This window comes from Schistocerca americana, chromosome 4, assembly GCF_021461395.2.
Source record: "Schistocerca americana isolate TAMUIC-IGC-003095 chromosome 4, iqSchAmer2.1, whole genome shotgun sequence".
NCBI lineage: Eukaryota > Metazoa > Arthropoda > Insecta > Orthoptera > Acrididae > Schistocerca > Schistocerca americana.
Genome location: NC_060122.1, coordinates 479,206,442 through 479,220,533, shown reverse-complemented (window position 1 = coordinate 479,220,533; position 14,092 = coordinate 479,206,442). Strand labels below are relative to the sequence as shown.

The following is a 14,092-nucleotide window of genomic DNA, read 5'->3' as shown; positions in this document are numbered from 1 at the left end:
CTTATCTGTGTAATGTTGAGGTAAATGCTGGCATGAAGATGTTTTCCTTTGTAGATTGAGATTTTGCTGTCTCATAAAACGAATCATCCAACCGACGCTTGCTTTAAAATTCTTTCTGTCAGTGTTCAGCATAGCAGCTATCTCACAAGCATTGTTCTGAATCTGAAGTATCTACACTAGCATAATAGAAATGCAGTAAACATAACTGTGGATCATCACACGACCCGACTCTTCATGGGTAGAGATGTTTGTCGACTATACCACGTCCATCTGCAAGAGATCGGCCACCTAGAAGAGGCATCTGGCCATGGCTGCCGGGATGGCAGCTCTGTATACTTCTAAGCAGTTCATTGAACTGTCCTTTGCCGGCAGTGTGCCACCCTGTAAAGCCCGTTTGGCGAATGTATTTGCCATAACTATTTGCGATCATGTGCCTGGCATATCAGAGTAGTTGCTGGGCTAACTGCGACCTCTGGTGAAGCTGTTCTGCAGGCTCCGTGAATGGGTAGCGGTCCCTGGCAGCTGTTGGTGGAGGCCTGGTGTGTTGTGACCGCCATTAAATAATTGTGTTGACGACACAGATGACCCAGGTTTTCCTGGTGAATATACACCCTGTGATGCAGGCCTCCCATGGTGGCTGGATGTAAAGTGGGGTGCCAATGCAGTAGGTGCTATGATGTATGAAGTGGGCAGCCACAGCAGGATTGTTTCGTAAGAGACAGCACAACCATCATTCCTAAATTCATTGACATAAGTAATTACACCATTATCAATTTTGGGATATTTCACTGTTTTCAGACCCACGGAAAGATTTGGAGCTTCCCTTTGTAGCCATGAGTTCATGTTTTTGTCTCTGCCAGTACCATATTGAATTAGGATCTATGGAGAAATATCTTCCAGCATCTTTCACTCCATTTCGATTGGTGTAAAATAACGCATTTAACTTAAATTTTGCCGTGTATTTTGTGTATTTTGACGTTATAACAACTTGTAACAAACTGACAGAAATAAGTCTGAACTTCACTTTTCAAATTTACAGTATGTTGTTACAATGGAAATATTTGTATCCCACTGCTGTGTACATTGGTGTCCATCGTCAAGTCATTTGAACGTTGCGCCAATAAGGATGAACCAATAGAGGGAGTTGTGCTTGATATTAATAAAATAACTTTTTAATTATAAAAAGTCGTATGGGGGAGGGGAGTATGAGAGGGGGGAGCTTAAGCAATAAATTGTAGTGTTATAATAGGTAGTTAAATAAATTGTGGGGTTTGCCTTTGATGTTATCCTTTTTTTCAATGTGATATGTGTATACTATACAATTTTAAAATAAATTAGAAGTAGAAAGCAAAGTTTATTGCATACTAACATAAAGTGTTTGTTCCAGGTGAGATCAAAGCAATAAATATGGGAAGATTGCTGCTGTGTGAAGCTGTTGCTCTCGTTATGGAGAAGTGTTTTTATCTGCTTGGAATCAAAACTGTTTCACGAATGTAGTGCTTAAAACAAGAAAAATAAATAATTTATTTGTGTTGTTTTGTCTTGTGGCTACCATCTCCAGTGTTAGTAACCATAAATGAATTGTGCACAAGACATTGAGTAAAAAAAGTGGCATAACTGTGCTTGTAACCAGAAACGCATCTGAAAAATTAAGTTAGTTTCTGTAACTAGTACAGTTAACGGCTGTGGAGATATTGCCATATAACTGGCCATTCCAAATGGTTTGTATCTGTCCATTATTATGAGTGCATATGGTCTGTTTATGCCTTTGGATGTTCCCTCTGGCCCTGGGGTTAGGTAGTTGATAGTCTGCTATGATTAGAGGTACAGAATTGTTCATAACTGAAATTTCATTCTGCTCTCCAACCCTTAAAAACAATACTTTGTGAGTCTGCATGGGAAATTTGATAGTTCCTACACCACCATTAACCCCAAGAACTTCAGGTTAATAGATTAAGAAACTGTGTAATTGCGTTCTGCTGCTGGGTTTCTCTCAGGTGAATCTGTAAGAACGTTGCTACTGTGGCAAAACTGTCATTGCTCATCACTTCGACAATGTTATGTACCATAACTGAAAAACTATTTACTTTTCCCTGCAAGACCAGGTCTAATTTTAAACGGGCTTTGTCATCCTTACTAAATGCTGGATTTTGACTCATGTGAAGCTAAAATAACATATTCACATTTGTGTGCTTTTCTATTGCTTTATAATAAATCAAATTGTTGTAAGAACTGAGAAATAGGGCCCAATGTTGTGCCCTTTCGACACCTTTCTCAGATGCATTCATCTTTGGGGTGAACAGTTAGACAAACAGCTTGTGGTCGATGAACAGGTGTAATTTGTGCCATATAAATTGATATGATGTATTGTACTGAGTGGCATTGTCCAGAAGGCGTGATTTTTCGGCAAGCCGACTTCTTGCTGTCTTCAGGCATTCCTAATGACCAACAATTTTTCTGCTGGACATCGTAGAACAGGTTGTTCATGCGTACCAGCTGACAAAGAGAACTGCATGGTCCTGTTACTACATCAAATATATAAGCAAAAAATATACAACCTATTAGGTGATGGTGACTTAAGGAAAAATGAAAATTATCATACCAGCTGAGTGAAGAGGAAGATCATTGAGCTTCTCTATAATACATTTCCAGTTAAGAAGATGCTGAAGAGACTTTTTCCACAACCAGCTATGCCATGTAGACTTTATGGACTACCTAATGTCCACTCTGCCAAATTTTTAGCAACATTGGTGCACTAGTTTACTTAACAGTGATGCTCAGACCTTTGTGCGCAAATGCCGGTACCACATATGGAATTCATCCCACATCTTCCAGGAGCTCTAGAACTTTTCACTGGGCCAAGAGGACTTCATGATGATTTTCAGTGTTGTATCTCTCTCTACAAGGGTACGTCCGAGAGACTCTCTAAGCCTCGTAGGAGAAAAGTTTGGGCCAGCACTAATGAAACTGTCTGAATTCGTAGTTACATCGATCTACTTCCATTTGATGAAAATTACTGTGAACAAACAGACATACTATTAATAGGGTGCACGGTATCGCCAGTAGTTGGCCAATGTGTTTATTGGGACATCTGAAGAAGCAGCCCTGCGAGTTGGCAGCCTGCAAGTCTTCATACGTTTTTTGATATGTACTTGGGTGACATCACACACAAGATTTCTGCAACAGCTAGAAACTGACACATACAGCTATTCTAGTCGCATACCTCCAGCTGTCATGCCTCTTCACAATGGAAAAGTGTCCTAAGCACACTAGTGCACAGAGCACATGAAATCTTGGAACATGAAAGTCCAGCAGATGAACTGCAGCACCTAAAGATCGTGTTCCATATGAACAGTTACAAAAACCATCATATACAACATGTCTTAAGACCAAAGAAGCCAAGACCACAGCCTGCTGTAGATGAGGAGAAATCTCCATATCAGAATAGTATGGAAAAATAACATGAAGTGCATGTTTTACTTACCAGCCTTGTTGGGATCAATCAAGGATGACCTGGGACTCTGGAAATCGGGAGTTTACCATATACCTTGCCAGACTATCCACATGGTACAGGAGAGGTGCAGTGAGCATATAAGCAACAGGGGCAGCAAACAACTGACAAAGTCTGCTGTAGCAGAACACTGCACCTCCCACAGACATGCAATGGATTACGATGGCACTGATGAACTAATAAATAATGACTGCAGCTTTCAGTTAAGCAATGACTGGGACCCAGCCATGATCTTGGCCAGAGCACAGCAGCAATGTATGTGGAAATCCGTTCCAATATGTGCAAAGAAGTGTTCCAAATGCTGAAATGTATAAGACTGGCACTATGCTTCAGCACATACACACCAGGGAAGATGTTGATAGTAGTAGCTGATAAATCCCATTAAGGCGTAGGTGCAGTTTTTTCCGCTCAGAAGTTCAGATGTCTTGGAGCAACCAGTCTCATTTTAAAAACTATTTGACAATAGCCCAGAGAAATTATTGGCAAATAGAAAAGGAAGCATTAGCTATGCTTTACACTATAAGAATAGTTCATATCTGGAATATTTCTTACTTAGTCAGCCAGATGACATCCAGAAGGTATGATATTTCTGCAAGCCGATTTCTTGCTGTCTTCTGGCATTCCTGATGACTGTTTTCTGCTTGGTGTCGCCTTTGTATGGGAATTCCGTTGGATCATTAATCTCAGTAAAGCAAACTTTGTGATTTATTCAGACCTTTCGCAATATGAAATACATGGCCTTTACAAGTGTGGCTAGTGCCTCACCATACTACTTATCACATTGTAATTTGACATGACTTCATGTAAGACCTATACATACATTCTGTAAAAATTTCATCAAAATTGTAGAGGGTTAAATTTAGGGCACTTGACATGGAATGATCTTTCTGGGTATTGGTACAAATGATTTGTGTAAAACACACAACAAAAAGTAAGAAATTGGGGACCTTATCAGATTTAAAGTAAGTAAATATTTAATCTTATTAGTCTCTTCTGAAAATTATGTTGTATATAAATGAAAATTTCATTGTAAGAACATAAGGATACTATGATGACTACAGGGATAAAAGGGGCAGAGGAAAATTTTTCTACTCGTACCATTTAAAATGAGTCATGCTGTATTGATAGCATTAACAAGCTGATGGGTGAAAACCCCGGAAAGCAGCAATACAGTCTGGCAGGAGGTTACAACTGAAAACTAATTTCTTACAAAAGAGGTTTATGTTCCACTCTATCATTACAGTTCAAAAGCTGGAAACAAAAGGACTTGTAGTGCTCTACTGTAGATGGGCTGTGGAATGTAAAAGAATGCAACCCGTATCTGAATACGTGCACACTGTATCATATCAAAGTCGGTACAATAGATCTACGTCCTCACTGCTTGAAGGCATTGCCCAAACTGTCTTTCAGATATCACTCACGTTTGTGTTCTAATTCGACCACTTGCGATACTGTTTATTGTCACGGAGGTCCCACAACACACACACACCCCCTTTTCTGGTAGTGATAGTGCAGGCAGTGTGAGAGGAGATGCGCGGAGTGCAGAAGATGACAAGACAACATGGAGGTGATGATCATTGTGCGCTGTGGATCTGATGGGTGAGTTGTCATCTGTGGCAGAGCCAGTGAGAGGATGCGGTGTTTATCGCATTGTGTACTGGTGATAGTCATAAAGGCATTGTGTGATGCAGCAGTTGTTGTGTTTGGGGGGGGGGGGGGGGGCAGAAAGCTCATGGGGGCAGAGGGTGTCGGTGAAGGTGTGTTATCCAAAGAAGGCAGGTGGAGAGCCGTGATGGTGAGAAAACTATTGGTGGAGAAGCAGGAGGTGAGAGCTGCGATATCGATGTTGAGCAGTATCTTAAAGGTTCTCTTGAAATGACAGACGATAGAGCCATCTGTGGTATGAATGCTGACCCTTAAGGAGGAAGTTGTTGTCGAGCAACTTGATGTTAAGGACTTCCAGAAGAAATTTGTTACATCAATGTGCAGCTCAGAAGCCCAGGGGCACTTCTCGGGTGGGGTGTCATCTGATGGAGTAGTTGGGGACTGTTGGAAGTGTTCATTGCCTGGTAAAGCATCTTGCAGAGCCCATTCTGGCTTAAGGTGATTGATGGACACTGTTATTGGTTTCCCAAATAATAGTATGTCAAAGGTATGGACGTCCCATTGAAGTACCTGTGGGGACTCGAATATGGGGGTTAGAAAGCTGGTCAAATTGTGTCATCGCATAACGTAACAAATGCGCAATTTTTTAGAGAGTTGTGGAAAAATATCGTAGGTGCAGAGTGAGGAAGAGGGGAAGGTATGTGAATGTGGCATTCAACTCTTGAGACCAGGTTGGGAGGTGTAACCAACAATTACACAGTCAGTGAGCAAGTTGAGCACTTCACCAACAAAATTTCAGTTGGTGAAGCCCCAGGGTCACGTTTGTGGGCCATACACATTTCCAGGAGTAACCGTGGTAGAGTATCTATCGAGAGTCCACCATGGCACTTGAGAGCTACATTCAAGGTGCAATGCCACCACTCAACGAACCTATTGCTCTGGGTAGTACACTGTCATTCTAAATCGACAGGTGCCAACCATGTTGTACAGCTCTAGGAAAAGAGCCAATTGAGACTGCCGACCTAGATCAGTCATTATGGGCGTCAGACTTCCAAAGCACGAAGTCCATGTGTGACAGTGGATTCAGCTGTACAGCTTCTACCCATCGAGTGATGCAGTTCATCACTGACAGGCTGTACTGATAGTTGTCAGAGATTGGAAGTGGGTCAGTGCGCATGCTGGAAATGCCCGTATGATATTTCAAAGCAACCTAGGTGCAGTTCAGCACGACATGATACCTAGCACCTTTAGCATGGAAAGAATGCCCAAGTCTAGAGCTTACACTCCCCCCACATTAGGCCATACAGAATGGTCCATCACCAGGTTTGTAATTGAACAGACACTAGTGTGTTCCAAGTTATGTAACAGATTGAAGATGACATGTCGATATGGTTGAGGAATAAGGGATATGTCTGTTCTTGTGAGACGTCTCAGAGGATCAGACAGATCACACCAGAATGGGCTGAAGTTCTGTCAAGATCTTCGTGGAGGAATCAGGAAGACAAGCCTGTAACTGCTGGTCTTATAGTCAAAGTGGGATGACATGATGTTGGTGCACAAGAAGTAATCTACCAAGACATTTTCTACACCTTTCATACTGCGGACATTGGTGGTAAACTGTGCGATGTAATCCAACTACCAAAACTGTCAGGGGCAAGTGTCCTTGGAAGAGTTTTAGATGAATCTGCAAGCAGTCAGTGGTCCATGTGAATAATCAGAGGATGCCACCTTGGTGTCTTGCTAGAAGTAACTTACTGCTTCGTAACTGCTAGTAGCTCTCGATCATACTCTGACCACTTGCATTGCAAAGGTGAGAGCTTGCACGAGAAAAAGTGGAGTGGCTGTTGAACACTCCCCACTTCTTGCTGTAGGACAGTGCCAATAACACAGTTGTTCACATCCGCTGTTCTGTGAACTGGTCGTCAGTGACGGGGTGCAGCAAAATAGTGTCTCGCAGAAGAGTGTTCGTTAATATGTTTGGAAGCGGGTTGCATCTCTGAAGATCACGTGGGTTTGTCTCCTGTAGTGTTTTTGCTGCTGAGCACTTGAATATTGCCTCAAGAGAAGCTGCCTGCAGAAGGTGCTGGCAGTAAAAATTAACCATGCCTAAAAATTGGCACACTCATGATAGTTCTACTGCCCAGGCACTTGCATGCATGTGATGAGGGGTAGGGCAGATGTGGGAAGTGTTTACTATGTGGCCGACGGAGCAGACTTCTTCTTGTCAGGGTAGGCATTATTCTTTTTTGATAACAGTTTCGCTGCCAGAGAGAGTTGCTTTGTCGTCTTAATAAGACACAGCCAGGGCAAAGGCACAAAGCTTTGAGCTGGTGCCAGTGCCATAGCCATAGAGATTCACCACTTGCGCGAGTTCCACCAGTGCCGTGGGCGGCGCTAAGGATGAAGATATCGACCTCGCCTCGGCCAGTTGCCGGCCGAGTACAATCCGCCAGTGACCGGACGACAAAGGACAAAAGCATACTCGGAAGATAGAAGAGTAGCTCTCGCCCACTTGGTTATAGATCATCGTTCAGGGCTGACCTTAGACAGGGAACGCCGTTTACTGAACCATTAGAAGTGAGCAGACAGTCGTCGTAAACAGAGGGCCTTTATTGTGTTATATAACATGCAGTGTTGCAGACTTCTTATTCAACAAGTCACAATGATAAGTAAACCTCTGTAACTCTTTTGTAAGACTTAGTTACTAATTTGTTGGAGTGTTGTAGAACCTTCCGTCTCTTACCCTGTTACCTGACACTGGGACATAGCTGTGTAATAGTGACAGAGAGAAATTGTCTTTAGTGGTGTACTGCACCCGAAGCCGTTTCACGAACTCAGCATACCCTGACAATATTGGCAACTCGGCTTCCACAGCAGTAGTGAGGAGGCCTTTACAAAACTGGCGACGGGGGTTTACAAAAAGTGTGTCAATAACTTGAGTGATATGCATGTTATGGGAATTTTCATCCTGTGAGAAAATAAGAATATCATTGAGATAAGCAGAACAGAACTTTAACTTGAATATTATGCTGTCAATAAAGCGTTGCCAGGTTTAGCGGTCTGTGTGGCATCAACACAAACTCATCACCCCAAAAGGCCGTTTTGTGGATATTGTTCTGACGCAAAGGGATTTGCTGTATGCTTCTTTGCAGTCAATGACACTAAACACAAAGGCACTCGCCAGATAATGAGTAAAGCCCTGGGTGTTTGGGACTGGGTTGTTGTCAATTATAGTACGAACATTGAGAACGCTGTAATCATCACGCAGCCTGACAGACCTGTCTTTCTTTGGAACTAATTTGATGGTTGGCTCCCAGGAACTATCAAAGGGCTGCATGATCCCAGCCTGTAGAAGTTCAGTGACCGCTGCCTTAGCAACCCTGAGTGTATCCGGCGATAGTCTGTGCTGTCTGCAACATACTGGAGGGCTGTTTTTAGTGTTGGTCTTATAAACCATTCGGTTTTTAATGGCGCACTGCACAAACAGCTGTTGTGAGGAAGAGCACAAAGGCGTATCAGAAGGGTGAGTGAAAAGTGTGGTACTGACCTTCAGATGGTGAAGATGCTGTAGATATAGCTGCAGATGACGAAAGAGCTTCACGGTCACGTCAGTCCAGAGAGACAGCAGGTGCGTCGGAAACTGGCAGGGTTCCTTGCCATGTGGATTTTCTCCTCAAGTTTGTGAATTACGCGATGGTGATATCATTTCCGTGTTGCAGATGGATGTTCGTCGTGTGCGAGTCGAAATAGAGCTGCTGTAGTTTCTGAATGTGATCGATGGCGTAAAGGGGGCCTGGAGGTACTTGTGGCCATTGAGTGTTCAGTTAAGCAGCAGAAGCTGTCGTGTAATGTGGATTGCTCTGTTGTCCCAGGCCACTGAGTGGGTGTGGCTGGAGATACATGTCACAAGTGGCCACTAACAGTGTGAGTTAAAACACCACTGCACGCACAGTTTGGGAACCAAGTCAAAGTTTTGAAGGAAGTCGTCACTGGCTCACTGTCATGTGCTAATATGAATGTCCAGATGAAAATGTCATCATGTTCCATAGACTCATATTATCGAGCCATTTTCTGCGTGAAATCGGACAATTGAGCAGGCAGGCATCGAAGAGGGAGAAGAGGTTGGCAAATAACCGATTCCATGCTGGAGTCGTAAAGGAAGCATTGATCACTGATGCGGTCAAGAATGAAGAGCCCGTTGGAATAAGGAGAGCGAGGTGGGAGAGAGCCTGCATCGTCGTTCAATGTGTCTTGGCAGCTCAGACATCTTGCACAGTTTGGTGCGCCTCCTACAAACCATGCATTAAGTTTTGGAAAGTTGCATGGCGCATGACAGTTGCAAGCAGAGTCACCAAAACGTGTGTTGTACCGGCAGGTGTGCACAGGTGTGGTTGGCAAGCGAGCCCCGGGGTTTGTTGTGACGGCATGTAGTCATCACTCTGGCCAGTGGCGGTGTCGTCAGGGGTATGGGCGAGATCAGCTCGGCTTGAGGCAAGTGGGAGGTTGGTTGCACTCCAACTTTGGTTGGAAGTCACAGCCGAAGCCCTCGCTGTCTGTATTATTAATATGCTATTGATGTTGAATGTGGCATGCATTTAGTATCTCTTGTTCGTGGGCAACCTTAGCCAGTTGAACTGCAGTGGAAGCTTGACGCCCGCACCGCGCATAACCTATGGTTAGGCATGAGGTGCAAACCTATTAGAGTGCGTAACTGATGCCATAGTTATGACAGTCATGTTCCTTAATTATTCATTGTATAATCCGTGCATCATAAAAATAAACTTGTTGCAAACATTGCACTACGTATTCTTCCGCATTTGCTGGAACTTCATTGGATTTTCGTTTCAGTTGGGACTGCAGCCAAGCTGTCTCGAGTATTGTCAAGTACGATAATAGTGGTACGTTTTGTGTTGTGCATTACGCACATCCCACATAATACGGGACAACAGCTTTATCGGCGCATTTAACTTGGACAGCACTGGTCGGTCAGCTGGTACAGCTAGCCTGCAGTGACGTGGTCAGCTGCAGTTCACATGTAAAAAGAGACGAGCCATACAGCTTCGAATGTCATTTAATTTTTATGCGGAATGAAATAATACACTGCAAATCTACCACAATACGCTCCTAAGACGACTACACGAAACCCTCAACACGTTATCCTTTTTAGCTAACGTACTATTGTAATTAAAAACAAGAATGAGGAAAATTCCTGACTTAACCGTAATTTTTCTTCATAAGCTGTGTGTAACGTAAGAGAGTATTGAAGGATTTCACCGTATAGTTAAACTTGAAGTCACTGAGGGTATTACTTAGTCAGTCGTCTGGCAATCCCTTACCTCCTTCCTTATCCGAATCCGAGAAATACATTTCAGTTCTAGAAGTGTCACCTGCTACGCTGATACTGAGCCTATCAGCGACAGAATTCACGAAGCCAATCACGCGCAGCATTTTCTCTTCTTTTATGACGAGCCGTTTTATATCCCGCCAGCGTTCGGCAGTGACGTGTGAAAAGGCTGCGTGCGTTAGTCCCAGTACATCTGGCAGCTTAAGTCTTGTTACTTCTCGGGTCAAATCCCGCAGCCTGGCTCCAGATCAGTTCTGTTGGGTCCATATTGTAATGGTACAGTAGCAAATGTAAAAATGCAGCATTTCTATGATGTGATGTGCTCGATGCTGTGAAAATGATTGTTTTTGAGAACTTTTAACATTGCAGTGCGTCAGCAATCGTGAATAATTTAATGATTATAAAGAATCCGCCTCGATTGCAAATAGAAACCGGATGTTGACCTAGGTTTCGACGCGGATAACCACGTCTTCGGAACACACTAAAACTACCAACTCTCTTTAGACAGTTTGTAGTTTTAGTGTGTTCCGAAGAAGGCGTGGTTATCCGCGCCGAAACCTAGGTCAACATCCGGTTTCTATTTGCAGTCGAGGAGGATTCTTTATAATCATGATTGTTTTTCATTTTTCAACGATACTTATCTACCTCTGTGGTATAAACCGATGGACATACGGTAGTCCAAATAAAGATGATTTGGTTTTTCGTTTTTGCCTAAAAAATTAAATTGTTATGTTTTCTTGTTTTAAGCAAGTTTTATGAACTGTCTTTCATAAAACATCGATAATTAAGAATTTGTATTTGAAATGGAAGCAGGAATTTCGCGTCCAATATGTTATTAGAAACAAGAAGACGTGCATTATTCAGAAAAATGATAGAGTTTTATCATTACGAGATGTAGGTATTTCAAATTGAATGAGGAAAAAAAATTACATTTGAACCAACGTAGAATAACCGCATACAGTAATGGAAACAAGTATGCACTATACACATTGGCCAGTCGCTATTGCAGCTATGCTGGTATATAGAACAAAAACGTCTGCCAAGTTCTTTACTGCGCTGGGAATTAAGTATTCATACACGGACAGAAAATGGCACTTCTAACAAAGCTAGAACATGTTTAATAATTCGTATGCATACCCTTCCGATGTATTACTGCTCGCAACCTCCGTGGCATGGAATGGACCAATTTTCTTGTAGTTTCCGACGTGATACCTTCCCATTCTCGAAGGAGAGCCCTTACTACGGATGTCGTGTTTTCTCACTCGTGTATCCAGCTCACTCCATAAGTGGTCGATGGGATTCAGGTCCGGACTCTGAGCTGGTGTTTTAAGAGTGTGTGTAGTGTTGTAGAGTACAGCCGGGCAATTTGCGCCATATGTTTGGGATCATTGTCCTGTTGGAAGTAATAATTTCTAGGAAGACCCAAGGCGTCAACACTCTGTTGTAAGTTCTGTTTGAGAATGTTCATATACACAAATCTTTCCACGGTACTTTCCACAAACGCTAATTTTCCGACACCGGAGGTTGACATACAGCCCCATACCGTCACTCCACCACCTCCGTGCTTCACCGTGGGTTGAATGTTGTGTCTGTCGAGGTCTGTATTCGGTCTTCTCCAGACCAAGATCCTACCATCATTGTGCACGATATTAAATTTGATTTCATCACTAAACAATACAGTATCCCAGAAGTCTGCTGTCTTGGATACATGCTGTTTCGCGAATTCCATCTGCCACTTCCTGTTCTTTTTGCTGATGTAGAGCTTTCCTCTCGGGACCCTGGCTCTGTAGCCCGAACGATTGAGAATGGTACGAAGTGCCCTTGGAGTTATGCCCTTTCGGAAGTGGTCATGTACATATGCGAATAGTGCCGACACTGTCGTTTTCGGGTTTTTCTTGATGATTCTAACTGTTGGTAGCATTCTGGTCCTTCTTGTTGTGAACTTCTGTGGACGACCGTGTCGTTTACTGTTTATTACTACATGTCTGTCCTTATATCGCTTAATGATAGATTGCGCTGTCGCTCGGCTTCGTCCTCTGATGTTCGCAATTTCGGCATACTACTTGTGTTGAAGAAATTGGGCGACAACGATGTTTCGTTCCTCAATGGTCGTTTCCTTCCCCTTGCGGCCCATTCTGCTGTTCCACGGTAGGCCTACCAACGTCCGACGTTCTGTTGCTTCTCGGCCGCCACACGAATACACAAGTGTGGCATGCACTCCGGAGCTGCGTCAGCCGTTTGTTTGGTTGAAAATAGTCCGCTGTATGAATACATTTGGCCCTGTCGTAGACCGTGCGGAGTGTAACATATTTTATTTTCCCAGAATAGATTCATGGCGTACGGGAAGCTTCATTATCAAGAACATGGTTATCTGACGCTACATCATCGTACTTGTTCGTATCGGCGCTGTGGGTGATTTACTATCCCAACACACCATCGTCGTTTGTCACCAACTACTGTATGAATACTTATTTCCATGCCTGTAGGTTCCATTACGCTACCGACTGCGCCACACGTTTAATGAAAAACATTAAGAACAGCCTATTTCTCGGCACTTTTTAACTGTGTTCCACGCGCATATTTCATTACGGAACAGAAAACAGCCTCAACCATTTTCATACTGCGCCTTAACAGCGCGACAATCAGAGCACAACGCTGCAGAGGCTGTGACAGTACACAAGTTTTGAAATAAAAACTACGTAGCCAAAACGTGATTAAGAAAAACGTTGATTGCTGTTAATACATTTGAATATCTTAACGTTTCATTTAACGTAACTTAGTCATAAGATATCTAATACATAAGTAGGACCTACTTCCAAGGGCGTTACACCACCAGTGTACGTATAAGCTATGGCTTCTTGACCAATCATCGCGTTTGTGTTTGTTTACATCAGGTTTATTCTTATGATGAACGGATTATAGATATGTGGTGTAACTTCTTCCAGGGAGTGGGAGAGGCAGCGGAGGAGTACTGTTTCAGCAGCCTCGTATTTATTGTCTAAGGATAGGGTGAGGATGATATTGCTGATCGTGTCTGCATGTTCACTCAAGTGACTAAGCCGTGTGATGAACTTAATGCTGTCACGGATGATCCAACTCAACGAAAAACTGATTTCCATTATGATGAACCATTGGCTTGACTGATCCAGCAGAAAAGGTGGCATATGAAGAGGAGACCCAGACCAGTAGGTTGCCACAGTGACATCCATAGAGGAAGGACAACTGTACAGTTTGGCTTCCTGTGTGGCATGACTTCATGCACAGTACGTGGGTCAAAAACTGGCTGCGTGAAGCCCAGAGCGAATGAATTTATGTGACTGATGACACCTTGGGCAAAGTGAGCAAATGTAAATCTGACTGGCCAGATGGTTGTGGCTAAAAAGTAGCCTGGTTTGCGAGTGAATTTTCGTAAGTCACCAGTGCAGCATTCTATTATATATGGGGTGTGAAATGTACAATAACACAACTTGTATCTGAATAAGTGCCCACCGTCTTGTATCAAAGTCATCACAACAGAGCTATGTCTACAATGATTGAAGCTATAAGTTGAATTGTCTGTCAGAGATCACTTGCACCTGCCAGCGATAGTGTTTATTATCATGGAGTTCCCAAAGATACTATTCATATCATTA

At 43.1% G+C, this 14,092-nt stretch overlaps 1 protein-coding gene across 2 annotated transcripts in view; it reads left to right on the top strand.

The window, feature by feature from the left end:
- The window catches only part of LOC124612663 (arginine--tRNA ligase, cytoplasmic), a 126,729-nt gene extending 125,195 nt beyond the window's left edge, over positions 1 to 1,534 (top strand). For both annotated transcript variants that reach the window (XM_047140985.1, XM_047140986.1), the window contains exon 13: positions 1,388 to 1,534. In XM_047140985.1, the coding sequence (XP_046996941.1) occupies positions 1,388 to 1,497 (110 nt within the window). In that variant the 3' untranslated portion in view covers positions 1,498 to 1,534. The remainder of the gene's footprint in view (positions 1 to 1,387) is intronic.
- The last annotated feature ends 12,558 nt before the right edge of the window (positions 1,535 to 14,092 follow it).